This window comes from Erinaceus europaeus (genome assembly GCF_950295315.1).
Source record: "Erinaceus europaeus chromosome 5 unlocalized genomic scaffold, mEriEur2.1 SUPER_5_unloc_1, whole genome shotgun sequence".
Lineage (NCBI taxonomy): Eukaryota > Metazoa > Chordata > Mammalia > Eulipotyphla > Erinaceidae > Erinaceus > Erinaceus europaeus.
In genome coordinates this window covers 17,898-44,639 of record NW_026647112.1, presented here as the reverse complement: position 1 = coordinate 44,639, position 26,742 = coordinate 17,898, and the positions used below count along the sequence as shown (strand labels likewise).

At 61.2% G+C, this 26,742-nt stretch overlaps 2 protein-coding genes across 9 annotated transcripts in view; one reads left to right on the top strand and one right to left on the bottom strand.

Annotated features, from left to right (window-relative positions):
• Positions 1-19,339, bottom strand: part of ATP11A (ATPase phospholipid transporting 11A) — a 40,539-nt gene extending 21,200 nt beyond the window's left edge. For 4 of the 8 annotated variants that reach the window (XM_060183721.1, XM_060183722.1, XM_060183718.1 and 1 more), the window contains exons 1-10: positions 19,141-19,336; positions 5,189-5,311; positions 3,503-3,592; positions 2,668-2,748; positions 2,399-2,506; positions 1,837-1,965; positions 1,292-1,395; positions 844-894; positions 655-719; positions 493-574 (exon numbers count right to left, since the gene is read on the bottom strand). In XM_060183721.1, coding sequence (XP_060039704.1) covers positions 493-574; positions 655-719; positions 844-894; positions 1,292-1,395; positions 1,837-1,965; positions 2,399-2,506; positions 2,668-2,748; positions 3,503-3,592; positions 5,189-5,311; positions 19,141-19,179 — 872 coding nt within the window. In that variant the 5' untranslated portion in view covers positions 19,180-19,336. Of the gene's footprint in view, positions 1-492; positions 575-654; positions 720-843; positions 895-1,291; positions 1,396-1,836; positions 1,966-2,398; positions 2,507-2,667; positions 2,749-3,502; positions 3,593-5,188; positions 5,312-19,140 lie in introns of all 8 variants that reach the window. The other 4 variants (XM_060183716.1, XM_060183717.1, XM_060183720.1 and 1 more) reach the window with 2 other exon arrangements.
• A 1,811-nt stretch (positions 19,340-21,150) lies between these two features.
• LOC132536103 (uncharacterized) lies at positions 21,151-26,533 on the top strand. Its single transcript, XM_060183712.1, has 5 exons — positions 21,151-21,251; positions 24,769-24,939; positions 25,546-25,713; positions 26,061-26,176; positions 26,377-26,533. The coding sequence occupies exons 1-5, from the start codon at positions 21,243-21,245 to the stop codon at positions 26,531-26,533; spliced, it is 621 nt and encodes a 206-aa protein (XP_060039695.1). The 5' UTR covers positions 21,151-21,242.
• Positions 26,534-26,742: the final 209 nt, after the last annotated feature.

The window sequence follows — 26,742 nt, the reverse complement described above, 5'->3', positions numbered from 1 at the left end:
CAGGGAGAGACCCCACAGAGACCCCCACTCAGGGAGAGACCCCCACACAGGGAGAGACCCTCACAGAGACCCCCACTCAGGGAGAGACCCACACACAGGGAGAGACCCCACAGAGATCCCCACACAGGGAGAGACCCCCACAGAGACCTCCACACAGGGAGAGACTCTCACAGAGAGAGACCTCCCCACAGAGAGACCCACAGAGAGACCTACAGAGAGAGACCCACAGAGAGAGACCCACAGAGAGACCCCACAGAGAGACCCACAGAGAGAGACCCCCACAGAGACCCACAGAGAGAGACCTCCCCACACAGAGACCTCCACTCAGCCAGAGCCCTCCCACACAGTGGGCAGGTTGAGAGACCCCTGATCAGGGCTGTCACTGTGAAGGGGAGTGAAAGTCGCCCCCAACCCCGCGCCTCACGGGACCCAGCAAGGCCAGGACCCTGTCTGCCCCAGGCCTGGCCCGTGGCCTCGCACCCGGGGCCTTACTTCTCCACAGCGGAGCGCTTCTGTGACTTGGACTGGTAGTTCAAGGCCATCTTGGTCTCCATGCCAGTGTAGATGGCCACACCTGTGGGGAGGGAGGGAGGGAGGTGCGTGAGGGCCCAGGGACGAGGCCGTGGGGGCTGTGCCGAGCAGACGGTCACTCACCAAAGACTTTCTCCGTGTTCTTGAGCGTGGCTCCTCGGAGGAGCAGGTTTTCCGACCCCAGAGGCCTGGGGGAGGGGACACACTGAGTGAGGGGACGGGCGCCCCTGCCGAGGGTGGGGTGGGGTGGGGTGGTGGGACCCTTAGAGGAGCCTCCTGACCCTGTGGGAGCACGGCTCAGCGGGGACTCACCGCACCACAGGCTCCCTCAGGTCACTGTACACGTTGATGCGGCCCACAAACCTGCACACAGAGGACAGGGGGATGGGCACGGGGATGGGACGGGGACGGGGAGGGGAGCAGGGGGAAGGGGACGGGGCGGGGAGGGGGATGGGACAGGGAGGGGGACTGGGGGGAGGGGGACAGGGAGAGGGAGGAGGATGGGAATGGGGAGGGGAGGGGGATGGGATGGGGAGGGGGATTGGGGGGAGGGGGACGGGGAGGGGGATGTGGACGGGGACGGGGAGAGGGAGGGGGTGGGGAGGGGGACTGGGGGAGAAGGATGGGGACTGGGAGGGGGCCTGGGGGGAGGGTGACGGGGACGGGGAGGGGGACAGTGGCAGGGACACACTCAGGGTCTGGGACCGAGTGGGAGAGGCACAAGGGTGAGAGCAGGGAACAGGGACAGGACGGGACGCACTTGTAGAGGTCCGGCTGGGGCTGCTCACACTCGATGGTGGCGTGCAGGCTGTCCACGTCCTCCTCCGTGTGGAAGCCCTTGGTGTCCTGCACTGCGTAGTGGGTCTGTGGGGACAGGGGTCAGCAGGGCCAGCCCGTGCCTGTGGCCACCTGGGCATCGGGGGGGACGGCCCCCGCATCTGATGTGCCCCCCAACCGGTCCTCCGCCGCCCGCCCACCCACCAGCCGCCCGTCACGTCCCTCGGCTAGCCCATGTCCCCCCGTCCCCTGCCCCTGCCCCCGTCGCCCTCCTCTCTCCACCCCTGCACCCCAGACACAGGTGTGGTGGAGGGACGGGGCCCCTTTTTGTGGCCCCTCCTGTTCTGGCTGGGAGGGCCTCCCTGTGGCAGCAAAGAGCCTTCCACATGGCCTGTGCCCCGCTGTCCCCACTGTCCCGCAGGGGAGGCAGAGGCTCTGCTGTGGGGACAGAAGCGGGTGGCAGAGACGGGGGCGCCCCGACCTCTGACCTGACCCCGGCTCTCTGCCACAGAGCCTCGTGGGCGTCACCTTGTGGCTGGACTCGCCATCCAGGCTGGCCGTGGTCACGTGGCAGGTCCCGTCCCCTCGGCTGCTGGACAGGAAGACGAGGTCACAGGGAAAACTCTCATCCTCCTTCACCATCACGATGTCCCCCACCTGTGGGGCCACGGGAGAGCCAGGGACAGAAGCCGGGCTTTGTGGGGGGCACATGGCTCCGGGTTCAAGCCTCACTCCCCGCAGGAGCCCGGATCTTGGGGGGGCATCTACAGGGTGGGGCGTGGGGAGGGGAGTTACCCAGGGGTGGGGGAGTAGGGGGCTCAGTTCAGGGTGGAAGCCTGGGTCTGGGGGGGTGTCACCCTGAGGTGGAAGTCTGGGCAGGGGGTCAACCAGGGTGTGGGCCAGATCTGGGGGGTTTCCAGGATGGAGCCTGGGGTCTCCTCAGGGTCAGTGCTGTGTCACCCCGGGGTGGGGGCCTGGGTCTCCCTGCGGAAGCTGCGGGGTCTCCCCTGGGTGGGGGCCTGGGTCTCCCCTGGATGGGGGGCCTGGGTCTCCCTGGGGTGGCTGCAGGGTCTCCCTTGGGTAGGCTCACCTGCAGCTTTCTGCTCTGTTTCCGCACCAGCCGTCCGTGCTGGATGAAGTGGACGGGACACTGGTTCATGGCCTTATCCGCCTTGTGCCGCAGCCAGTCCTCATAACCCTGGGAGGGGGGGTGGCGTGGAGCCCGGCAGATCCCACCCGGCGGCCTCCCTGGGACCCCTCCCTCTCTGGTCTCGAGGCGGCCGTCCCCACGGGGCAGGGTGCCAGGTAAGCCCGCACCATCTCCCACCTCGGGCGTGGGTGGCACTGCCCGTCTCCTACCTGCTTGATGGCCGTGACGGTGATGACGAAGAACAGAGGCAGCCCACTGGTCACGGGGCTGGTGGGCGTGTCGATGATGAGCTGCGGGCAGGCGGGTCAGGGACCTGGCAGGAGGGCGGCCCCCAGACCCCCACAGACACCCGCAGGGCGGCCCAGCCCAGACCCCCGCAGGCACCCACAGGGCGGCCCAGCCCAGACCCCCGCAGACACCCGCAGGGCAGCCCAGCCCAGACCCCCGCAGACACCCGCAGGGCACCCCAGTCCAGACCCCCGCAGACACCCGCAGGGCGGCCCAGCCCAGACCCCCGCAGACACCCGCAGGGCGGCCCAACCCAGGTCCCCGCAGGCACCCGCAGGGCGGCCCAGCCCAGACCCCCGCAGAAACCCGCAGGGCGGCCCAACCCAGAGCCCGCAGACACCCGCAGGGCGGCCCAGCCCAGACCCCCGCAGACACCCACAGGGCGGCCCTCAGACCCTCACAGACACCCCATAGGGCAGCCCAGACCCCCGCAGACACCCCGCAGGGCAGCCCAGATCCCAGACACCCCACAGGGCGGCCCAGACCCTCACAGACACCCCACAGGGCAACCCCAGACACCCCGCAGAGCCGCCCCCACACACATGTCCTCAGACACGTCCAGGCTCCCCCAGACCCCTTGCAGGGAGGCCCCCAGACACACACACACCCTCAGAAACCCCCTAGATGCATCAGACACACTGATGCTGAGCTCGTGCCGTCCCCCCCCCAAAGGAAGCTGGGTCCCCTAGAAGGCCTGTCCCCTGTCCCAGCCTCCTGGGGTGGCCTGTCCCCTGGGATGGTCTGCCGCCCGCCTACCTGGACCAAGAAGATGATGAGGAAGTAGAAGTTGGCAATTCTGCGGAACTGTTCAAACAGGTTCTTGGGGATGAAGCTCCAGAAGGTGTACTGTGGGCAGAGACGGCCACGCCTGACCCCTGACCCCTGACCACCACGACCCGAGGACGGTCATGTCCCCTGTGGGCTCAGCCCTGCACCCAGGACCTCTGTCCACACGGGGGGGCTCAGTCGCCCAGAGAACCAGGGACCCTCTGTCCACACGGGGGACTCAGAGCCCAGAGACCAGGGCTGGTTTTCATGGGCAGGACACGGGCAGACATGGGTTTGGATGGATGGGAGCTGAGACGTGAATGCTGTGGGGGCGTGAGCAGGCACGAACCCCGAACCCCGGAGCCACCCAGGCAGCGGGGCTCACGGCACCATGGTGAACACTCACTAGCTGGGCTGCCAGCCATGTTCATCGTTCTTCCGTGTCTTCACCGAATGTAGCCTCCCTCTCTCCCTCTCTCCCTCTCATTCTTCCTTTCTGTCTGGCCCAGGGCTTTGCACCTGTGCAATCTCACAGCTCGGCCACTTTTTAAATTCCCCTTTATTATTTTATTCGGTTAAATAGGACAGAAAGACGTTGAGAGGGGAGCGAGAGATAGGGAGGGAGAGAGACAGAGAGACACCACTCGTGAAGTTTTCCCCCTGCGGGTGGGGACCGGGGGCTTGAACCCAGATCCTTGCTCATTGTAACGTGTGCGCTCAGCCAGGTGCACCTCCTGATCCCAAGGATTTTACTTCTAAGGAGAGGGGTTTTTATTTTAAGGATATCTTTTTTTTTTTTTACTTTTTAAAAAAATGTTTATTTATTTTCCCTTTTGTTGCACTTGTTGCTTTATTGTTGTAGTTACTGATGTTGTTGGATAGGACAGAGAGAAATGGAGAGAGGAAGGGAAGACAGAGAGGGGGAGACAAAGACTGTGCAGCAACTCCCCTGCAGGTGGGGAGCCGGGGGCTTGAACCGGGATCCTTAGGCCGGTCCTTGCGCTTTGCACCACCTGCGCTTAGCCCTCTGCGCCACCGCCCGACTCCCTTTAAGGCTATCTTTTATGTTATCTATTTAAAGAAACTTTTTTTCCCTAATATTTACTTATTACTGGATAGAAACAGAGAGAAACTGAGAGGGGAAGGAGAGACAGAGAAGGAGAGAGACAGAGAGACCCCTGCAGCCCTGCCTCACACCTGCCAAGCTTCCCCCTGCAGGTGGGGACCGGAGGCCCGAGCTGGGTCCTTGCGCTGGTGAACAGCTGCTCAGCCAGGAGCGCCACCCCGCCCCCAGGGCTACTCCTTTATTCAGAGACAGCAGCAGCAGAGCTTCCCCACGCCCACCCCGCAGGGTCTGCTGTGTGAGTGTGACCAGACCGTGACAGAATGGCGCAAGATGAGGACCCTGCCCGTCTGACTGGGGGGGGGCTCACACCCCTCGGGGCCCCTGTGTGGAACCTGCCCGTGAGCCCACATGGAGGGACAGCCACGCCTCTCTGCCCGGCCTCTACCTGTCCCTCCCAGCCTCCCACCATGGCCAGCTGCACCACGGGCAGGAGCCCATCCACGGTGTCCCCAGAGATGAGGTGGGGGAGGCATCTGGGGACATGGGACACCGGTGCTCCAGAGGCCCCACCAGACTGGCGGGAGTTCCAGAGCAGGGCGGGGGCTCACCTTGGAGGACACAATCCGGTTGTCGGGGTAGCGCTGGGGGATGTAGGCCTCGGTGCCCGGCGGCGGCTCCTTGTGGCCCACATACACCGTGCGGCTGTCCACCCAGCTCTCCTCACCGGCACACTGTTGGGAGACAGGTCAGGGAGAGGACAGGTCAGGGGTCAGGGACAGGTCAGGGTGAGAGGACAGGTCAGGGTGAGGGGACAGGTCAGAGTGAGGGGACAGGTCAGGGTGAGGGGACAGGTCAGGGAGGGGACAGGTCAGGGTGAGGGGACAGGTCAGGGTGAGAGGACAGGTCAGGGTGAGGAGACAGGTCAGAGTGAGGGGACAGGTCAGGGTGAGGGGACAGGTCAGGGAGGGGACAGGTCAGGGTGAGGGGACAGGTCAGGGTGAGGGGACAGGTCAGGGTGAGGGGACAGGTCAGAGTGAGGGGACAGGTCAGGGGTCAGGGACAGGTCAGGGGTCAGGGACAGGTCAGGGTGAGGGGACAGGTCAGGGTGAGAGGACAGGTCAGGGTGAGGGGACAGGTCAGAGTGAGGGGACAGGTCAGGGACAGGTCAGGATGATGGGACAGGTCAGGGGGCAGGGACAGGTCAGGGGACAGGGACAGGTCAGGGTGAGGGGACAGGTCAGGGGGCAGGGACAAGTCAGGGGACAGGGACAGGTCAGGAGGAGGTGAGATACATCAGAAAAACAGAAATATCAGTATATATCAGGGCCAGGGTCAGGTCAGCAGGGGATATGTTGGGGGAAGGGATAGGTCAACGGTAGACGGGAGTGTCACTGGACATTGAGGGAACAGGGACAGGAGCCACTCTGTCACCCAGTGTCCAGCTATGGCCGCACGGCCTCTGTGCCAGCCACCACCACCCTGAGCCCAGCTCTGTCCAGGGCTTGAGAGGCCAGGCCACCAGCTCACACCCGGCTGCCTGCCCCATGCTCACAGGCCACACAGAGGACCGGTCTGCCTCCCAACAATCTCACATCAGGCATTGACCCAAAGGACACGCAGACGCTCATGGGAAGGGGCACCGGCCCCCTGTGTCCACAGCTGCGTTGTTCACGGCAGCCAGAGAGTGGACGCAGCCCAGATGCCCATAGGCAGGTGACTGAGTAAAGAAGTTATGGGATATAGAGTCCATGGAGTATGACTCTGCCGTCAAAAATGATGATACTGTGCCCTTTGGGACAAAAGGGATGGAACTGGAGGTGATGATGCTCAGTGAAATAAGTCAAGAGATGAGAGACAGGGAGTCCGGCGGTAGCGCAGCGGGTTAAGCACAGGTGGTACAAAGCACAAGGACCGGCGTAAGGATCCCGGTTCGAGCCCCCGGCTCCCCACCTGCAGGGAGGGATCACTTCACAGGCGGTGAAGCAGGTCTGCAGGTGTCTTTCTCTCCCCCTCTCTGTCTTCCCCTCCTCTCTCCATTTCTCTCTGCCCTATCTAACAACAATGACATCAGTAACAACACCAATAATAACTACAGCAACAATAAAAAAAAGGGCAACAAAAGGGAAAATAAATAAATATAAAAAAGTTTTACTGGCCAGGGAGGTGGCACAGTGGATAAAGCATTGGACTCTCAAGCATGAGGTCCTGAGTTCAATCCCCGGCAGCACACGTACCAGAGTGATGTCTGGTTCTTTCTCTCTCTCTACTCCTTTCTCATTAATAAAAATTTTTTAATTAAAAAAAATAAGAGATGAGAGATACTCTCAGACGGTTTCATCACATGCGGAATCTAGAGGCCTGACTCGCATGAACTTGAAAACACACTCTAAAGCGGGCAGACTGTCTCTGAGCTGAGGACCACGGTGGAGGCAGAGTCCATGTTGGAAGTGGCCCCGAGCTGTTTCATGAGTCGATTCCTTGGCTAATGTTTCTGGCGGACTGCTAACTCGGGCCCCTGCCGTCTCGGGGAGCCCGCCTCCCCAGAGAGCTGTCACACCGCTCCCCATGTGGCACTGCTCACCCCCCCCGACCCCCACCCTGCCCCAGGGAGCGGGCTGTGCTGGGCTGGATGGTCACCCGGCCTGGTCACAGCCCCTGGCGTGAGGTTCATCTGTGGGCCGCCCTGGGCATGTCCCCCACACTGGGAGCCTGCGGGTCTCAGTCCACCTCCTGGGGCCCCAGCAGAGACATCACCCTCATCTCCCAGCCCTGGGGCCCCAGGAGCCCGCACGTCCTAGCCCAGCCTCCACCCACAGCTCACAGCTTCTCGGGGAGTGGAGGGTCCCGAGCAGGAAGGCCCCAGGGTGCACAGAAATCCCCAAAGCAGCCATGCCCTCAGGCTGAGGCAGAGAGGACAGGACACAGACCCAAGGCTGCCTCCTCCCGCCCACACTACCTCAGGGCCTGAGCTGGGCCTGCTTCCCGGGGACGCAGGTGGGGGACGCAGGTGGGGCCCCTGTTCCCCACCTGCTAAGAGGGCTCCCTCTTCTGATAGCAAATGTCCAATGAAATGGGGGGACAGCCCAGTGCTCTGACCTGTGGGACAAGGCTGGGCTCTGTTGTAGCCCAGGCTGTCCATGGCTCCCTCCTCCAGACCAGCACCCCCAGAGACCAGTCCCCCCCAGAGATCAGCCCCACAGAGACCAGTCCCCCCCAGAAATCAGCCCCGCAGAGATCAGCCCCCCAGAGATCAGCCCCCAGAGACCAGCCCCCAGAGACCAACTCCCAGAGACCAGCCCCCAGAGATCAGCCCCCCAGAGACCAGTACCCCCAGAAATAAGCCCACCAGAGATCAGCCCACCAGAGACCAGCCCCCAGAAATCAGCCCACCAGAGATCAGCTCCCCAGAGATCAGCCACCCAGAGACCAGCCCCCAGAGACCAGCCCCCAGAGATCAGCCCCCAGAGATCATCCCCCAGAGACCAGCCCCCCAGAGATCAGCCCCCAGAGATCAGCCCCCAGAGATCAGCCCCCAGAGACCAGCCCCCAGAGACCAGCCCCCCAGAGATCAGCCCCTCAGAGATCAGCCTCCCAGAAGGCAGGGTTCCCGGCACAGAGGCCACGGTCCCAGGTGTCAGTGTCAGCAGGTGAGCAGAGGAGCCCTGCTTCCTGAAGGACCTTACTGGGTGGCTTTTTAAGTGCTACCAGTTAGCCTGGTTTGCAGGGTGTTGCCTCTCTCTGGCAGAGAATTAATTCCTTGCTGCAGGGCAGAGTTGCCTCTCTCTCAGGAGAATTCCTTGCTGCAGGGGAGATACCCGCCACAGCCAGAGATCCCCACCCCTTGCGCCCCTGCCCCTCCGGTGCTCAGGGATGTCCCTGCGCCATGGCCCGCGGCTTCCCTGTTCATTGATCAGGACAAAGGCACGTCCAAAAAAGCCTCACGCAGAAGCTGAGCTCAGCCACCCACCCTCATCGAGGGAGCAGGGGCGGCGGGACTGTGGGGACTGACCCCACAGGGCCACACACAGGGCCCACCTGACGGCAGACACGGGGAAGCCGGTTGCGGGCGGTAGACTCCTAGTGCTGGCTCCAAGCCCTGCTCCAGTGGGAAAAGAAAAGTAAAAATTACCCATGAGCACTCGGGAGGACAGCACAGGGCTCTGAGGCCCAGGTTCAATCCCCAGCACCACCATCAGCCAGAGCTCAGCAGGGCTCTGGTCTCTCTCTCCTATCTATCTCCCTATCTATCTCCCTATCTATCTCCCTATCTATCTCCCTATCTATCTATCTATCTATCTATCTATCTATCTATCTACCTACCTACCTACCTACCTACCTACCTACCTACCTATCTATCTACCTATCTATCTCCCTATCTATCTATCTATCTATCTACCTACCTACCTACCTACCTACCTATCTCTCTATCTCCCTATCTACCTATCTCTCTATCTCCCTATCTATCTATCTATCTATCTATCTATCTATCTATCTACCTACCTACCTACCTACCTACCTACCTATCTATCTACCTATCTATCTCCCTATCTATCTATCTATCTATCTACCTACCTACCTACCTACCTATCTCTCTATCTCCCTATCTACCTATCTCTCTATCTCCCTATCTATCTATCTATCTATCTATCTATCTATCTATCTATCTACCTACCTACCTACCTATCTATCTCCCTATCTATCTCCCTATCTATCTATCTATCTATCTATCTATCTATCTATCTACCTACCTACCTACCTATCTATCTATCTATCTACCTACCTACCTACCTACCTACCTATCTATCTACCTATCTATCTCCCTATCTATCTATCTATCTATCTACCTACCTACCTACCTACCTACCTACCTACCTACCTACCTACCTACCTATCTATCTACCTATCTATCTATCTCCCTATCTTTCTATCTATCTACCTATCTTTCTATCTCCCTATCTATCTATCTCCCTATCTATCTCCCTATCTATCTATCTCTCTATCTATCTCTCTTTCTATCTCCCTATCTATCTCCCTATCTATCTCTCTATCTATCTATCTATCTATCTATCTATCTATCTACCTACCTACCTACCTACCTACCTATCTATCTCCCTATCTATCTCCCTATCTATCTCTCTATCTATCTATCTATCTATCTATCTATCTATCTACCTACCTACCTACCTACCTACCTATCTATCTCCCTATCTATCTCCCTATCTATCTATCTATCTATCTATCTACCTACCTACCTACCTACCTACCTACCTACCTACCTATCTATCTACCTATCTATCTCCCTATCTATCTATCTATCTATCTACCTACCTACCTACCTACCTATCTCTCTATCTCCCTATCTACCTATCTCTCTATCTCCCTATCTATCTATCTATCTATCTATCTATCTACCTACCTACCTATCTATCTCCCTATCTATCTCCCTATCTATCTATCTATCTATCTATCTATCTATCTACCTACCTACCTACCTACCTATCTATCTATCTATCTATCTACCTACCTACCTACCTACCTACCTACCTATCTATCTACCTATCTATCTCCCTATCTATCTATCTATCTATCTATCTATCTATCTACCTACCTACCTACCTACCTACCTATCTATCTACCTATCTATCTATCTCCCTATCTTTCTATCTATCTATCTACCTATCTTTCTATCTCCCTATCTATCTATCTCCCTATCTATCTCCCTATCTATCTATCTCTCTATCTATCTCTCTTTCTATCTCCCTATCTATCTCCCTATCTCTCTATCTATCTATCTATCTACCTACCTACCTACCTACCTACCTACCTACCTATCTATCTCCCTATCTATCTCCCTATCTATCTATCTATCTATCTACCTACCTACCTACCTACCTACCTACCTACCTACCTACCTATCTATCTACCTATCTATCTCCCTATCTATCTCCCTATCTATCTCCCTATCTATCTATCTATCTATCTATCTACCTACCTACCTACCTATCTATCTATCTACCTATCTATCTATCTATCTATCTATCTCCCTATCTGTCCCCCTATCTATCTATCTATCTATCTATCTATCTATCTACCTATCTCTCTATCTCCCTATCTTTCTATCTATCTATCTACCTATCTTTCTATCTCCCTATCTATCTATCTCCCTATCTATCTCCCTATCTATCTATCTCTCTATCTATCTCTCTTTCTATCTCCCTATCTATCTCCCTATCTATCTTTCTATCTATCTATCTATCTATCTATCTATCTATCTATCTATCTATCTACCTATCTCCCTATCTCCCTATCTTTCTATCTACCTATCTATCTATCTCCCTATCTATCTATCTATCTATCTATCTATCTATCTATCTATCTATCTTTCTATCTCCCTATCTATCTATCTCCCTATCTATCTATCTCCCTATCTATCTATCTCTCTATCTATCTCTCTTTCTATCTCCCTATCTATCTATCTATCTATCTATCTATCTATCTATCTATCATCTATCTCTCTCATTAAGTAAATAAATATCACAGGAACCAGGTAGTGACGCACCTGGTTGAATGCACACATTACAGTGCACAAGGACCCGGGTTCGATCCCCCTGCTCTCAACCTGAAGGGGGTGTAGGAATTGAGCTAAAATTAATAAATGTAAATTGCTAATTAAAAGACAGATAAGCCTGGACTCTAGTAACACAAGGGTTAAGTAAGTAATTACAGAACAGACCTGAGTTCCCAGATAGAAGAATGGCTCTTGGAATTACAGCTGCTACAAGCCACAGAGCCTTGATGTGAGAGATAACTACAAAGGTAGACCTTGAGGCAGGAAAAGAGATAACTACAGGATTGTAAAAAAAAAAGACCCTCACCCTCCCTTCACATGGGTAACAGATAACTTCAAATGTAAGACTGTAATCAATCACTACGCAGAGCTGAGCTGTGTCATGTAAGCCATATATTCTGAATCGCATATAAGCCCTCGTAGAACTTAGATAAAGGGTCGAATACTAGCTGCTGCGTCAGCCACTCGGTTTTCAGCCCTAGCCCAGGCTAGAAATCAAGACTCTTTGTTTTTACGTCACTCTGGTCTCTTGGTGTCTTCCTTGGATTCCGGAACCTAACGGGGAAACTTCACGAGTGGGGAAGCAGGGCTGCAGGGCTCTCTGTCTCTCTCCCTCTCTATCAGCCTTTCCTCTCTCGATTTCTGGCTGTCTCTATCCAATAAAAATAATAAATAAATAAACAAATAAATAAATATCACGGGCTCTCCTGCCTGAGGCTCTGAGGCCCAGGTTCTCTGTCTCCCCTCCTCTCTCCATTTCTCTCTGTCCTGTCCAACAATAACGACATCAATAACAACAACAATAACTACAACAATAAAACAACAAGGGCAACAAAAAGGGAATAAATAAATAAATATATTTTTTAAAATCTTTAAAAAAAAGAAAGGTCTCTTCAGGGACCAAGCAATGGCACACCCAGTACAGTGCACATCACCAGGCAGAAGGACTTGGGTTCGAGCCCCCAGTCCCCACCTGCAGGGGGGAAGCTTCATGAGTGGTGAAGCAGGTCTGCAGGTGTCTCTCTGTCTCTCTATCTCCCCCTCCCCTCACAGTTCCCATCTCTATCCAATAATAAATATAAACAAGTAAGTAAGGGCTGGAGAGACAGCACAATGGTTCTGCAAACAGACTCTCCTGCCTGAGGCACCAGTGGTCCCAGGTTCAATCCCCAGCACCGCCATAAGCCAGAGCTGAGCAGGGCTCTGGAAAAATAAATTAACATATATATATATATTGCAAGTAAGTATTTAAAAAGAGAAAGAAATGTCCCCTCAGTAATTTCTGGGTGACAGACGCTCTGGGTTGAGTGGCCACGTGGTTCTGAGGCTGCCTCGAGCTTGTGGGAGAGAAGCAGGCTCAGCGGTGATACCCCGGCTGTGGGGAGCAGGTGTGTCCTCTCGTGCCCCCGCCTCCCATCACCCGAGGCCATGCCCCCAGGAGGTGCCCCCCAGGCCCCCCACACAGCTCAGTGGGGCTCAGTGGCCAGGCCTGCGCCAGCTGGGAGCCTCCTTTCCCTGTGTGACTCCTCTGGGTGGCTGCCCAGGGCGTGTGCACCCCGGTTTGCAGTCCCCCCCCAGCAGGAAAGGCCGACAGGACTCCAGGCTCTGTGCTGGGCCGTGGGCACCACAATCCCAGCTGGCCCCCGCTGGGGGGGGGGCTCTCGGGGTCAGAGCTGGGGTGGGCAGCTCCCCACCCTGCCCGCTGCCCTGTACCCCGCAGCACCCCAGGCAGCCCTCCTGCTCCCCTGAGCCCCAGCCCACTGAGAGGAGCGGGCAGGCGGCTGAGCCCTGAGTCCCCTAATCTGGCCACAAATAGCTCATCTGCCGGGGGAGAGCCAGGAGAGAGCCGGGAGAGAGCCAGGGGGAGAGCCGGGAGAGCCAGGGGGAGAGCCGGGGAAGAGCCGGGAGAGAGCCAGGGGGAGAGCCGGGAGAGAGCCGGGGGAGAGCCGGGGGAGAGCCAGGGGGAGAGCCGGGAGAGAGCCAGGGGGAGAGCCGGGAGAGAGCCGGGAGAGAGCCAGGGGGAGAGCCGGGAGAGAGCCAGGGGGAGAGCCGGGAGAGAGCCGGGAGAGAGCCAGGGGGAGAGCTGGGAGAGCCAGGGGGAGAGCCGGGGAAGAGCCGGGAGAGAGCCAGGGGGAGAGCCGGGAGAGAGCCGGGGGAGAGCCGGGAGAGAGCCGGGAGAGAACCAGGGGGAGAGCCGGGGAAGAGCCGGGAGAGAGCCAGGGGGAGAGCCAGGGGGAGAGCCGGGAGAGAGCCGGGGGAGAGCCGGGAGAGAGCCGGGGGAGAGCCGGGGGAGAGCCAGGGGGAGAGCCGGGAGAGAGCCGGGGGAGAGCCGGGAGAGAGCCGGGAGAGAACCAGGGGGAGAGCCGGGGAAGAGCCGGGAGAGAGCCAGGGGGAGAGCCAGGGGGAGAGCCGGGAGAGAGCCGGGGGAGAGCCGGGGGAGAGCCGGGGGAGCAGGCAGGCGGCTGGGGTCATGCTCCTCCCTGCGGCTCTGGGGACCCGGCCCCTGGGGGGCACATCTAAGGGTGAGGCGGAGAGACTGCCCCGCAGACCAGGGGAGTGGGAGGCTTCCAGAACCTTCTTCCAGGAGACCTGCATTCCGACTCAAGCAGGAAGGGGCTGGGAGGCGGGGCAGTGGGCAGAGCCTGGTCTCCCTGTGCCTGGGGCCCAGAGTTCGAGGCCCAGCACTAGGAAGCAGGCTGGAAGATGCCAGGGGGACTCCACAGACGAGAGACAGACTGGACGTCCCCCACCTGAGGACAGATGAGCACCAGCACCCAGTCTGCAAAGCAGGTCCCTGTCCAGCATGGTGACAGAGGGCCGACTGCTGTCCCAGCGCCCCTGCCAGGGGACCCCAGCCCTCTCCTCAGGGGTCCCCAGCACCTACCTGGGGGACTCCAGCCCCCTCCCAAGGACCCCAGTCTCTGCCAGGGGGCCCAGCCCCCCTCCCCCGGCCCTGCCAGGAACAGTCATCCAGTCTAGTTAGGGTGACTGTGCCATCTGCCCGGCCAGCGGCATATGCTCCCCATCTGGGCAGTGATGGCAAGCCCTGGACTGGACCTATGGTGTGGCCAGGTCAGGCGGCATACCAGGTCAGGTATGCACACGGCAGCGGGCACACGGCCGAGGGTGTCTGGCCACATAGCTGTGCCTGCCCCAGCTCCCAGGGTCACCTGTCTGCTGGATGCCACATGGGAGGTGCAGTGTGGAACTGACCAACGGGCCTCGTGACTGGGGCAGGGTCCAGGGTGGACACCGGGTGTCCCTAGCTAGGGTCTGTGATGCCAGGGCCTGGGGGGCTCCCGGGGTCTTGGGTGGACTCAGTGTGGGTGGGGGGCTCGACTGTCACCTGACAGGTGGGGAACTTTGTGCAGCTCCAGCACCGGAGTTGGTTAATGATCAGCTAGAGGGCCGGGGATATGTCTACCTGCCGCCCCAGCACACCTGGCCCAGGGACTGACCCAGCACACCTGATCTAGCACACCTGACTCAGGTAGTGAGTGACCCAGCACACCTGGCCCAGCACACCTGGCCAGGTACTGACCCAGCACATCTGGCCCAGGGACTGACCCAGCACACCTGATCTAGCACACCTGACTCAGGTACAGACCCAGCACACCTGGCCCTGCACAGCTGGGGCACTGGTGTCCGTTTCCCTGGCCTCACGGGTGCTAGTGTTTGACAGGGCAGGGTGGGGCTGTCTCAGCCAGAGGCACCACCTCACCTGACTGCCCCCTGTTCCCCCTGAGTGATGTGGGCAAGGAGAAACAGCTCCTGGCCACAGTCCAGCCCCAAAGCCCCAGGCTGCAAAAGCCCAGGTCCCACAGCCCAGACCCCACAGCCTCAGAACCCACAGCCCAGACCCTAAAGCCCAGACCCCACAGCCCAGACACCACAACCCAGGTCCCACAGCCCCAGGCCCCACAGCCCAGGACCCACAGCCCAAACCCCACAGCCCAGACCCCACAGCCCAGACCCACAGCCCAGACCCTACAGCCCAGACGCCACAGCCCCAGACCCCACAGCCCAGACCCCACAGCCCAGACCCCACAGCCCCAGGTCCCAAAGCCCAGACCCCACAGCCCAGACCCCACAGTCCAGACCCCACAGCCCAGGCCCCACAGACCCAGGCCCCATAGCCCCAGACCCCACAGCCCAGGCCCCACAGCCCCAGACCCCACAGCCCAGACCCCACAGCCCAGGTCCCACAGCCCAGACCCCACAGCCCAGACCCCACAGCCCAGGTCCCACAGCCCAGACCCCACAGCCCAGGTCCCACAGCCCAGACCCCACAGCCCAGGTCCCACAGCCCAGACCCCACAGCCCCAGACCCCACAGCCCCAGGTCCCAAAGCCCCAGGCCCCACAGCCCTTGAGTCCAGGATCACAGACCTCACAGCCCAGAATCCACAACCCCAGGTCCCACAGTCCACATCCTCAGAGTCCAGGGCCCAAACCCCACAGTCCAGGGCCCCAGCCTCCAGAGTCCACAGCCCCAGGGTCCACAGCCCAGAATCCAGGGCCCCAGGTCCCACCCAGAAAGCCACACAGCACAGAGTGACTGGCCGGGAGAGCCCATCACCTGGGGCTGTGCAGGGTGTGTGTCTGGGTCACACTGGGCCCAGGCTGGGGGGCAGGGACCGGAGTCCGTCTACACAGCTCAGGACGGCCGGGGCCGGGCCTGCGAGTCAGGAGCATGGTGCACCCCAGGTCACCTCAGTCGTGGCGGGGGTGGTGGTGGGGCAGTCAAGGGGCTCGGAAGCCATTCAGCGGGCAGCAATGTCAAGGGCCCCTCCTGCTTCTGGGAAAGACCCTCCCCAGGCACCCCCAGGTTCCCCCCTCCCCCGCAGCCTCCCACCAAGAATCTACAGAACTGGGGGTCCCATCCCCAAGGCAATTTGAACATTGCATGTGGGTCCCCAGGCAGCAGCCCTGCTGAGGGGTGCGGGGACCCTGCTGTGAGCTGGTGGTCATGCTGCCCAGTGATGCCCCCCCAGCCCCTCAAGGCAGTGACCAGGCTGTCTCTCCGTCTCTCACAGTGGGCCAAGGGCGGGTCCGAGAGGGACAGAGCCAGGCGTCCCTGTTCCACAAATGCCAGGAGTCCAGGCCGGGAACAGGCGCGGGGGGGGGGGGGGCGCTGGCCTGAGTAGCCTAGCACCTGACCACTCTGCCTTTGCCAGCCTCCCTCAGAGGTCAGAGGTCAGGAGGACCTGGCACCCCTGGGCCACGGCGAGGGCAAAGGTCAGGCCAGGCGGGGCACCGATGGGCCAGGTGACGGTGTCACCCGAGAGGGGCCGAGACGGGAGGCTGGGATCCTGGCCCAGCAGGCTGGAAGTGGGCGGCCAGCGGACAGCAAGGACACAGGCTTTGATTCCACCGCGGGGGGAGATCAGGGGTCAGGGCTGAAGTGGGGGCTGGCATGGGCTGAGCGCCCTGTGTTCCCATGGAGCCGGGTGGTGTCACCGCATTCCTGGGGGCCAGGCGGGCAGGGGAGACCAAAGAGGTCACCTGGCCTCAGAGACCCCAGCAGGCAGGGGCACTGGCCCTTCACAGAGACCCCGGTGGGCAGTGCAGCCAGGCTGGTGGGCGCTCTGTGGCTGTGATGTCCAGGCCGTCGAGGCCACCACCACCCCGCCCCTCAGAGGTGCCCACTAAGCCAGCTGCAAACAGAGCATGTCCACATGCGGTGTGGACACCTGGACACCTGGCTGCACGCCTGGGGACATGGCCGTCCCGGATGTCTGAGCAGATGGATGCGGGTGGGAGGCCAGCCAGGGAGGGGGCTCGCTAACTAAACCCAGGCTGGGCGTCAACCCCAGAACTGTGACTCGCAGCCCCTGGGCCCCGAACCCGGAGCTAGGGAACAACTCTCGGACCCAACTGAGGGGTTCCCAGGACAACCAGGGCCTGGGCTTCGGAGTCACAGGACAAGGATGCAGGGCACGCCCCTGCAGGCGCTGCATGGTGCTGAGGACAGGCCGGCCCAGCCGGCGTGAGAGAAGATTCTAGAAGCTGAGGCACCACACCAGAGTGTGCGGACATCCCAGAGGGTGGGTGGCAGCCTGCCCAGGGTCCCTGTCGGTCAGTCTGTGGTCACACCTGGACGTGAGGGTGGTCGTAGCCGCCGAGGGCGGGGCCTTGTGGAGGGGCCTGTAGGTGGCCCCTTGGCCTCCATGCTGGCAGGACAGCCCCCCAGAGGGCCAGCCGTCAGGGACCTCAGAGCAGAAGCGGCCCACCCTGGGGACCGGTGGGGGCCAGTCAGTGCAGGGTGGACAGAGGCGTGTGAGCCCAGCCTCCTGGATGCTGCGGCCACGACCACGCTCCTGGACCGGACGTCAGAGTGCAGCAAAGCCGTGGTGCGGCCACCTTCAAAGGGACCCGCTGCCCACACTCTGGCAGACGCCCCCGGGTGCTGGGGCCGGTCTCACAGGGCCGGGGGAGCGGAGCCGGCATCCTCCACAGCGTGTCTGCCCCTCCCACCCCCATCAGCCGCGGGCCACAGGTTCAAGCCCGGACAGGCCTGTGAGGTTGCCCGTCCCCTGAAGCCGGGAGCGGGGGGCACAGGGCCCGAGCCGTCATGGACTCACCGTCACAGTGTCTGTCAGGGGCTTGGCCGCTCGCCTGGGAGACATGCTGGCCGCTGGGGCCACCCCGGAATGCGGTCACCCGACTTCCCGCCCCGCTGGATGCAACCCAACACCTGCACGGATGTTTTCTAGACTCTTATCTCCTGGCAGCCTTGGGCGTCCTGGGAGCCAAGCTCTCCCAGAGATGCAGCGGGCAGTGTGGGCATGAGGGGCCTGGCTCTGCGGGCTCTCAGCAGGCAGCCCCTGGGGGGCAGGGGGCTCCAGGCCCTGCGTCCCTCCAACAGGAAGGAAGCAAGGAAGGAAGGAAGGAAGGAGAGAAGGAAGGTCCAGTTCTCCTCCTGATGGGACAGAGCGAGGGAGACAGACTTTCTGGAGAGTGGGTGCCGTCCCCAGCTGGATGCCTGGTGTCAGGCGCAGAGGTGGGGGGCTCCTGGGGGATGGGGGTTGCATGGGTCTGGATGCAATGCAGCGAGGCTGACAAGAGCCAGGCTTGCGATGGCCGCCCATACCTTGCATTCCACAGACATAGCGCAGTTGGGAGAGGATCTTCCAGAACATTCCCCTCTGGGCTAAGGAGCTTCAGGGGCACCGAACAAGTGACATCCAAACGTGGGTGCTGGCACCCAGCTAGCAGCTGGGGGCCCGGGGAGAAGTGGACATGAGGCCGCGCGATACGCCTGCACTGCCGGCCCCTTGCCGGGACAGGGGTGACCTGGGGGCCTGGGGGGCTCTGCCCTCCTTCTAGGCCACGGGCACAGGTGTGGCCAGGCTGTCCCTACTGAGGTTCAGGCAGGGATGCTGAGGAGAGAGGAGCCCCCAGCCAGTGTCCCTGGACACTCACCTTGAGGTCTGACTCCTGGCCACCCCAGGGGCTGGCACTAGCGGGACAGGACACCTGGGTCGGGGTACAAAGGCTCCCGGGCCCCCAGAGAAGAGGGCAGGTCCCCAGCCTCCCAAAGGGCCCTGGCCAGACCTGTGACTTGCTGGGGACAATGGCTGGGACTTGAAGCTGGGGAGTTCCCTGCCCTCTGCACACCCCCCTCTATGTCTGAGCCCGGTCTCTGTCCCGCCGGCCACCGGGGGTCCCCTCCTGGGCTGCACACGTCCCGGCTTGGCCGTGGCTGAGGGCCCCCAGCGCCTGCCCGGCTGACTGGTGACTTTCTGGAGAAGAGTCCAAACTTCACTCTGGACCCAGCACCTCCTGGCCGCCACAGCAGTGCCTCCTGGGGCCACACACTCCAGCCCCGGTGCGGGACGGGGAGCAGGCACCCGGAGGACCCCCAGCACCAGTGGAGACAGCGGAACCCCGCGGGACACTCGTCCACGGTCCCCGGACCCCCAGCGAGGCTCCCGGTGGTGGCGCCTGTGTCCCCGTCCCCTCCCACGGTCCCCTCGCCAGCCCCACTCACATATCTGCGCACGAGCGTCCGCACGAGGCTGCAGTCCATGGCGCCCGCCAGCTATGGCCTTGCTGGGGGCCCCGGGGCGCTCATGCCCGGCGGGAGGTGCCGGCCTCACTGCTGGGTGCTGCCCGCGGCCGCCCCCGGCCTGCCGTTCCTGCCCGGCCTCCGCCCTCGGCCCCAGCCTGGCCTGGCGCACGTCACTGGCCCTGTGAGCATGCGTCCCAAGCCGCCCCGCCCAGCCAGCCCCGCCCGCCCGCCTGCCTGCCCTGGTCCTGCTCTGTTGCTTCTGTGGAGAGCAGAGAGGGGGCCGGGGCTGGCACTGGGGGGGCTGGCACCTTGGGGGGCTGGCACTGCTGGGGGGGACTGTCACTGCTGGGGGACTCTCACCCTGGGGGGCTGTCACTGCTGGGGGGCTGTCACTGCTGGGGGACTGTCACTGCTGGGGGACTCTCACCCTGGGGGACTGTCACTGCTGGGGGGGGACTCTCACCCTGGAGGGACTGTCACTGCTGGGGGGGCTGTCACTGCTGGGGGGGACTGTCACTGCTGGGGGGGACTGTCACTGCTGGGGGACTCTCACCCTGGGGGTACTGTCACTGCTGGGGGGCTGTCACTGCTGGGGGGACTGTCACTGCTAGGGGGGACTGTCACTTCTGGGGGACTATCACCCTGGGGGGACTGTCACTGCTGGGGGGACTGTCACTGCTGGGGGACTGTCACTGCTGGGGGGACTGTCACTGCTGGGGGACTGTCACTGCTGGGGGGACTGTCACTGCTGGGGGACTCTCACCCTGGGGGACTGTCACTGCTGGGGGACTTTCACCCTGGGGGGACTGTCACTGCTGGGGGGGGCTGTCACTACTGGGGGGGTTGTCACTGCTGGGGGGACTGTCACTGCTGGGGGGGCTGTCACTACTGAGGGGGTTGTCACTGCTGTGGGGGCTGTCACTACTGGGGGTGCTGTCACTGTTGGGGGGCTGTCACTGCTGGGGGTTGGCACTGGGGGGACTGCCACTACTGGGAGGGTTGTTACTGTTGGAGTCTGTCACTGTTGGGGGGCTGTCACTATTTGGGGGCTATCACTGTCGGGGGGAACTGTCACTGTTGGAGTCTGTCACTTCTGGAGGTCTGGCATTGGGGGGAGGCTGGCGCTGCTGGGGCCTGGCACTGCTGAGGACCCTGTCACTGATGGGGAGCTGTCACTACTGGGGGTTGGCACTGGGGGTGCTGCCACTGGGGGGCTGTCACTGCTGGAGGGGACTGTCAACCAGGGGGGCTGTCACTGCTGGGGAGACTGTCATCCTGGGGTGCTGTCATTGATGGGGGGACTGTCATCCTGGAGGGCTGTCACTGATGGGGGAGACTGTCACTGCTGGGGGGCTGTCACTGCTTGGGGGATTGTCACTGCTGGGGGCTGTCATCCTGGGTGACCATCACTGCTGGGGGGGACTGTGACTGCTTGAGAGGCTGTCACCCTGGGGGCTGTCACTGATGGGGGACTCTCACCCTGGGGGGGCTGTCACTACTGGGAAGCTGTCACTGCTGGTGGAGACTGTCACTGCTGGGGGGCTGTCACTTCTGGGGGGCTGTCACTGCTGGGGGGGACTGTCACTGCTGGGGGGACTGTCACTGCTGGGGGACTGTCACTACTGGGGGGCTGTCACTGCTGGGGCCTGCCACTGCTGGGGGGCTGTCACCCTGGGGGGCTATCACTGATGGGAGGCTGTCACTGATGGGGGGGACTGTCACTGCTGGGGGGGGACTGTGACTGCTTGGGAGGCTGTCACCCTGTGGGGCTGCCACTGCTGGGGGGTTGTCACTGATGGGGGGCACTGTCATCCTGGGGGACTGTCACTGCTGGGGGTGTGTTGAGAGGTGGGGCTGTTCCTTTGCTGGGGGTGGGGCACCGCCCCTGGGTGGAGTAAGGTGTCCTGAGGGTGGGGTGGGGGGGCAACCTGTCCTCTCCCTGCAAAGTAGACATCTGCTAACACCCTGCAACTTCCTGTTCAGCCAGAGGGCATGCAGGGGCGGTGCTGGGCAGGGCAGGGCAGGGCAGGGGGCCCCTCTCCCGAGTCGCCTGAGGCTCCCAGGAGCCCCTCTTGCCACAGATGGAGCAGGTGAGTGAGGACCTTGCTGCTATGAGCTGTGGCATCACTGTGTGAAGGCCAGTGCCCCTCGTATCCCCAGCTGACTGCTGTGCAGCCCCCCTGCCCAGCCTGGAATGTCACCAGGTGCCACCTCTCCCAAGGGGACAGATGGGGCTCACGGGTGCCTGGTCTGCGGCCTCCATGCTCCGGGGCTGCCCCCTGCACCGGGCCCCCGAGCCTGTAGCTGGCCGGCTGCACCCAGCTCCACACAGAGCACCAGGGGGGGGCGGGGGCCGGCGCTGAGACCAGAACAGGGTGGCACCCCCCAGACTCAGGCTGGCTGCAGCCTCCGTCCCTGTCTCCCGCCCTCCGGTGGTGGCACTTCCTTTTCCTGCCTCACTTCCTCCCCCACCCCCACCCCAGCCTCCTGCAGCCTCTCTGCCTGCCCTGCCCTGCCCTGCCCTGCCCGGGACATCACCTTCCAGGGGGGCGACCGCACTGCCCGGGTTCCACAGAACCCCACCCAGCACCCCACCGGAGACTGGGCGTGATGCCCGGCACTCTGCAGCCTGGATGGGTAGTTGGCCACCAGAGAGAGGGGGAGAGGGACCCCGAGGCCCAGCCCAGCGCAGTAGCTCCTGGTCTGTAGTACTGCACCCACGTGGTGCTGAGCTTGAACCCAGGGCCAGGCGCACACAGCAGGCGGTGGGGTGTGTGTGTGTGTGTGTGTGTGTGTGTGTGTGGCAACAGTGAGCCAGCTCCCATTAACCTTGACCAGCCCAGACCAGCAGGAACCCCACGTTTCTGAACCTCTTGTAAGGGGAAGAGGGGCAGAGGAGGGTGCCACCCTCCCTGACGCCCTCCAACACCCCCGCGGGGCGGCACTCTGGGATGACAGCACCCTGTGCCCTGGGGGTGGGAGTAGAGGGGGCCATTTCCAGGAGCTGTGAGTGTGGAGTGTGGGGGTCTCTCTGGGTTCTCAGGTGGGGGGCTTGGACAGGCCTGGAGAGGGGTCACGTGACCAGAGTCTGGTGGGGGCTTGGGGGTCTCAGAGGTGGGGGTGGATGTGAGTGGGGGCTCCGACTGGCTCACATGCAGCCCCGAAGGGCTTGCTGGGAAGTTCCAGAATATTCCTTGGGCTGTATCCTTGGGGGGGGGGGGGAACAGCTCTGGGAGGGGCAGACTGAGGTGCTGTCCTCAGAGTGTGCAGTGTCTGGTGGCCTGTGGAGCCAGTGACGGTGACGGCAGGATAGCCCCAGCCAGAGCAGCAGAGGGATGCCCTCTGGGGTCAGCCCTGGAGGTGGGGGTGGGGCACGTGATTGGCTGAGGCCTGACTTTTATGGGGCTCAGTGAGTGTCCACCCCAATGTGGGCCCTTCATGAGGTGGGCCACAGTGACCAGGACCCCCAGTGCCCACGGAGGGCGGGCAGGGGAACTCACCTGGCATGGCACCTGCCTACTGCTGGGGGTCCGTGTTGGGGAGGGGCAGGGGTCTCTACCTGGTGCAGTCTCTTTCCCTCCCTTTTTCTCTCTGTCTCTGGCTGAAATTTTGACTTGGAATACTGAAACTCTGACAACAACAACAACAAACACTCAGTGACATGGGCTGGGTGATGGTGCGTGTGGTAGTGTTCACGCATCCCCATGCTCAGGGCTCAAGCCCCAGCCCTCCACCTGCAGGGGGAGGCTTCATGAGTGGTGCGGCAGGGCTGCAGGGCTCTCTCCCTCCATCTCGCCCTTCCCTCCTGATTCTACTCGGTCTCTGTCGGATCAATAAATGAATAAAATATTAAAATGAGATTTCCATGGAAGGTCCCTTGAAAAGGTGACTAGGTGACGACCCAGCCAACGGTGTGTGACTCGGCCCGACGGGAGCTGCCCCATGAGCCCCAAGAGCCCCAGATGCAGGGCAGGGTGGCAGCTGGCATGGACCCCAGGCCCGGAGTCTGTCCCCCGCAGGGGCCCCATCCACCTCCCGAGAGGCCCGGCCTGGGGCTGCGGAGCTGAGCTGTGTCAGGTCTCGGGATAAAAATAAACTCTTCCCTGTGGCCGGGTCCACGGCAGCTCCAGGGAGGCTGCTGCGGCCACAGGTTCCGCTTGGCCGGAAAGCTGGTGAGAGTCACCGGGGCTCAAGGTGACCTGCCTCCCAGGCCCCCAGTACCCACGTTCCTGTGGTCTGGGGAGCATGTCGGGGAGGGGCTGCAGGTGTGTCTCCCTGGGACAGCCCCGGGAGGCAAGAGGCCCTGGGGTGCTTCCTCACAGAGCAGCAGAGGGTTGAGCCCACCCTGGGCCCACCCCAGGGTGCAGAGGAACAGGAGCCCCTCCCAGTCCTCTCCACCCTCGGGCAGCCCCTCACACCCTGCGATGCCCTCAGCCTGGCCACCCTTCCTGGCCCTCAAAGGTCACACACTGCCCACCGCCTCTCAGAGGAAGAGGAGGAAGCTGGGCTGGACTCAGAGCCAGCAGGGCATGCCTGTGGGTGGCACCCGCTATGATCAGGGTCCCCAGGGCACTAGGAGCGGCCTGCCCCACACTGGTGGCCCATCCACCCAGGGGACCCCAGGGCCAGGCTTCCCATCTCTGCACCCTGGACACTGGGCACAGGTCATCCTGTGTCTGGGCCAGCAGCAGATCCTGCCCCCCCAGGGGACACTGACAGCAGGCCCCTCCCTGGTCTCTGGGGACACTGACCCCGGACGCCCCCATGAGGACACTGACCCTGGGACCCTCTCTGGCTCCTGGGGACACCTCCCCAGTGGCTGTGTGCCCCACACACCATGTGAGTCCTCCCATCATGCACTCTGCTGTCTTCCTGTTTCTTCCAGCGAGACTTGCAGGTGTCCCACCAGGTGTGCAGGGGCTGTGGGGTGGAGGTCAGAGGTGCCCTGGTCCCCATGACTCTGGGAGGCCATTGTCACCTGGGGGTGAGCTCACTGGCCGGGAGCCGCCGGTGTTTGTGTAATGCACTTTCGATTGATTTACCTCTACTACTAAAAATAATGGGTGATTTGTCAGAGTTCAGTATTTTTAGCTCCGCTCAAACAAATGATCTGTGCTGAGTGTCCTCTCGCCTGAGGCTGACGGGGGCACCTGGAGCCTGTCCACTGCTGCTTCTACTGCCAACCTCCACCACTTTCTTGGTTTTGATTATTATTATTTTTAAACTTTTTAAAAAAATTTATTCCCCCCCCATTTTTTGCCCTTGTTGTTTTAATTGTTGTAGTTATTATTGTAATTATTGATGTCGTTGTTGGATAGAACAGAGAGAAACGGAGAGAGGAGGGGAAGACAGAGAGGGGGAGAGAAAGACAGACACCTGCAGACCTGCTTCACCGCCTGGGAAGCGACTCCCCTGCAGGTGGGGAGCCGGGGGCTCGAACCGGGATCCTTATGCCGGTCCTTGCGCTTCGTGCCACGTGCGCTTAACCCGCTGCGCTGCCGCCCGACTCCCTATTTTTAACTTTTAATGACTGAAACAAAACATCTGAAATCGCAGCTTTTGGAGGAACCATTTGTTCCTCCGGCCTCTTGGCTTCTGCCTCTCTAGGGCCTTGTCTTGAAGAGAAGGGTCTCGGAAGACGTCCTGTTGACGGCCGCTTCGTCCAAGGGGACGTCCACCTCGTGGGCACGAGGCGACTGTGATCATGACCTTTCACAAGCGGCTTTTTGTCCTCTTGGCAATATTCTTCTTGCCCGTGGCAGCTTCCGCTCCCCGTGGGTGAGGGTCGGCCCGGCCGCCAGAGCACGGCCGTCTGGGGGGACTGAGACGCCACCCCGGACTGACGTTCTTCACGGTGACGGCTTTGCATCCGGCCAAGACCAGCACGCCTTCCCGGGCTCCACACACTTGCCCGTTTCGACAGTCGCCGGGCCTCAGACCGGTTTTGTCTACTTTACTTATGTATTTATTTTATTCGTTGCCACCAGGGTCATCACCGAGGCTCAGCGCCTGCACTAGTCCCCTGCTCCTGGTAGCCATTCTTTCCTCCTTATTTTTATGTGACAGAACAGAGATGGTTTGAGAGGGAAGGGGAGACAGAGAGGGAGAGAGACCCCTGCAGCCCCGCTCCACCACTCATGAAGCTTCCCCCCTGCAGGTGGGGAGTGGGGGCTTGAGCCTGGTGACATGTGCTGTCACTGTTGTTTTTTCTTTTCTATTGGATAGAGACAGATAGGAATTGAGAGGGAATTCTTTTTTTATCTTTTTCTTTATTTTATTGGACAGAGGCAAAAATTGAGAGGGAAGAGGAAGCCACACAGGGGGAGAGAGAGGGGGGAGACGCCTGCAGCCCCGCTCCGCCGCTCATGAAGCTTCCCCCTGCAGGTGGGGAGTGAGCTAGGGCTCAGTCCTGAGTCCTCGCGCCTGGGAACAGGTGCCCTCAGCCGAGCTTGTCTGAGCCCGTGTAGCCTGTTTCTCCCCACTCGCCTCGCCCCCTTCCTGAAGAGCCTCACCAGGGCGCGACGTGAACGGGACGGGACACAGCTTATGAAGGTGGGTACACCCTCTCGCGGCTGGGGGGGCAGCTGCTCCTCAGGGCTCAGAGGGGACCCGGGCCCCCAGGCATGCCCCTCCCTCACCTGGGCAGGTGGAGGGCTCACCCACAGAGGCCCCCACCCCAGGGAGCAGCTTCTGGGGAGGAGCAGGTACCCAGGGACTTGGAGCAGGAGTGGCTCTGGCCCCTGGGAGCTGGTGGGAGAAGCCCCAGGGAAAACAGGCCTGAGCCCCGTCCCCCTGCCACCTGCGGCTGTACCTTGTGCCAGGCAGTCGGGGACGGGTGGGGTGTAGGATATGGCGCCCAGGCCGCGTCCCCTTCTCACAGAAGCTGCTACGTCCAGCAGGGCCTCTCGAGCCGTCCTCTCCCCTGTGGTCTGCCCGGCCAGCGTGATCCTGGTCTCCGTCAAGGGGGGCTACGTCTAGGGTTCTCTGCCCCCCAGCCCCACACGTCACCCCTCAGGTGAGCTACGTTCTCCTGCTGGCCAGGGTGCCCTTCCCAGCCCCGGCTCTGAGGATACCGCCTCCCAGCCCCTGCGGCTCTGAGCCCCCGGTCTCGGTGCAGGGAGGACCCCCAGCCCCCCACGTGTCTGTGAGCCGAGAGGAACTCAGCACAGAGCTGTCTCCACCCTCTGGGTCCTCTTCTTTCCTCTTCTTCCGAAGGCCACAGGTATCACATTTCCACTGGCTTCCTGCCACCCGCTCCCAGGAACCTGCCAGGGGAAAGCCAGTAACTGAGGGCGGAGCAGCCAGGGTGCCCCCAGCCCTGGGGCTCGAGGTTGACTCCTCCATGGAGGAAGCACAGACAGTCACAGAATGAGCACTGGCTGGGAGAAAGTGAGGACAGAAAAGAAGAAATCACAAGTCACAGAGGCGTGTAGGTGGGGGGAAGGCCCCAGCCCCTGGTCCCCCAGTTCTCTGGTCCCTTCTGGGGAAGGCAGGACCCCCAGGGATGGAGAGAGAGAGAGAGAGAGAGAGAGAGAGACCCAGCCCCTGGTCCCCCAGCTCTCTGGTCCCTTCTGGGAAAGG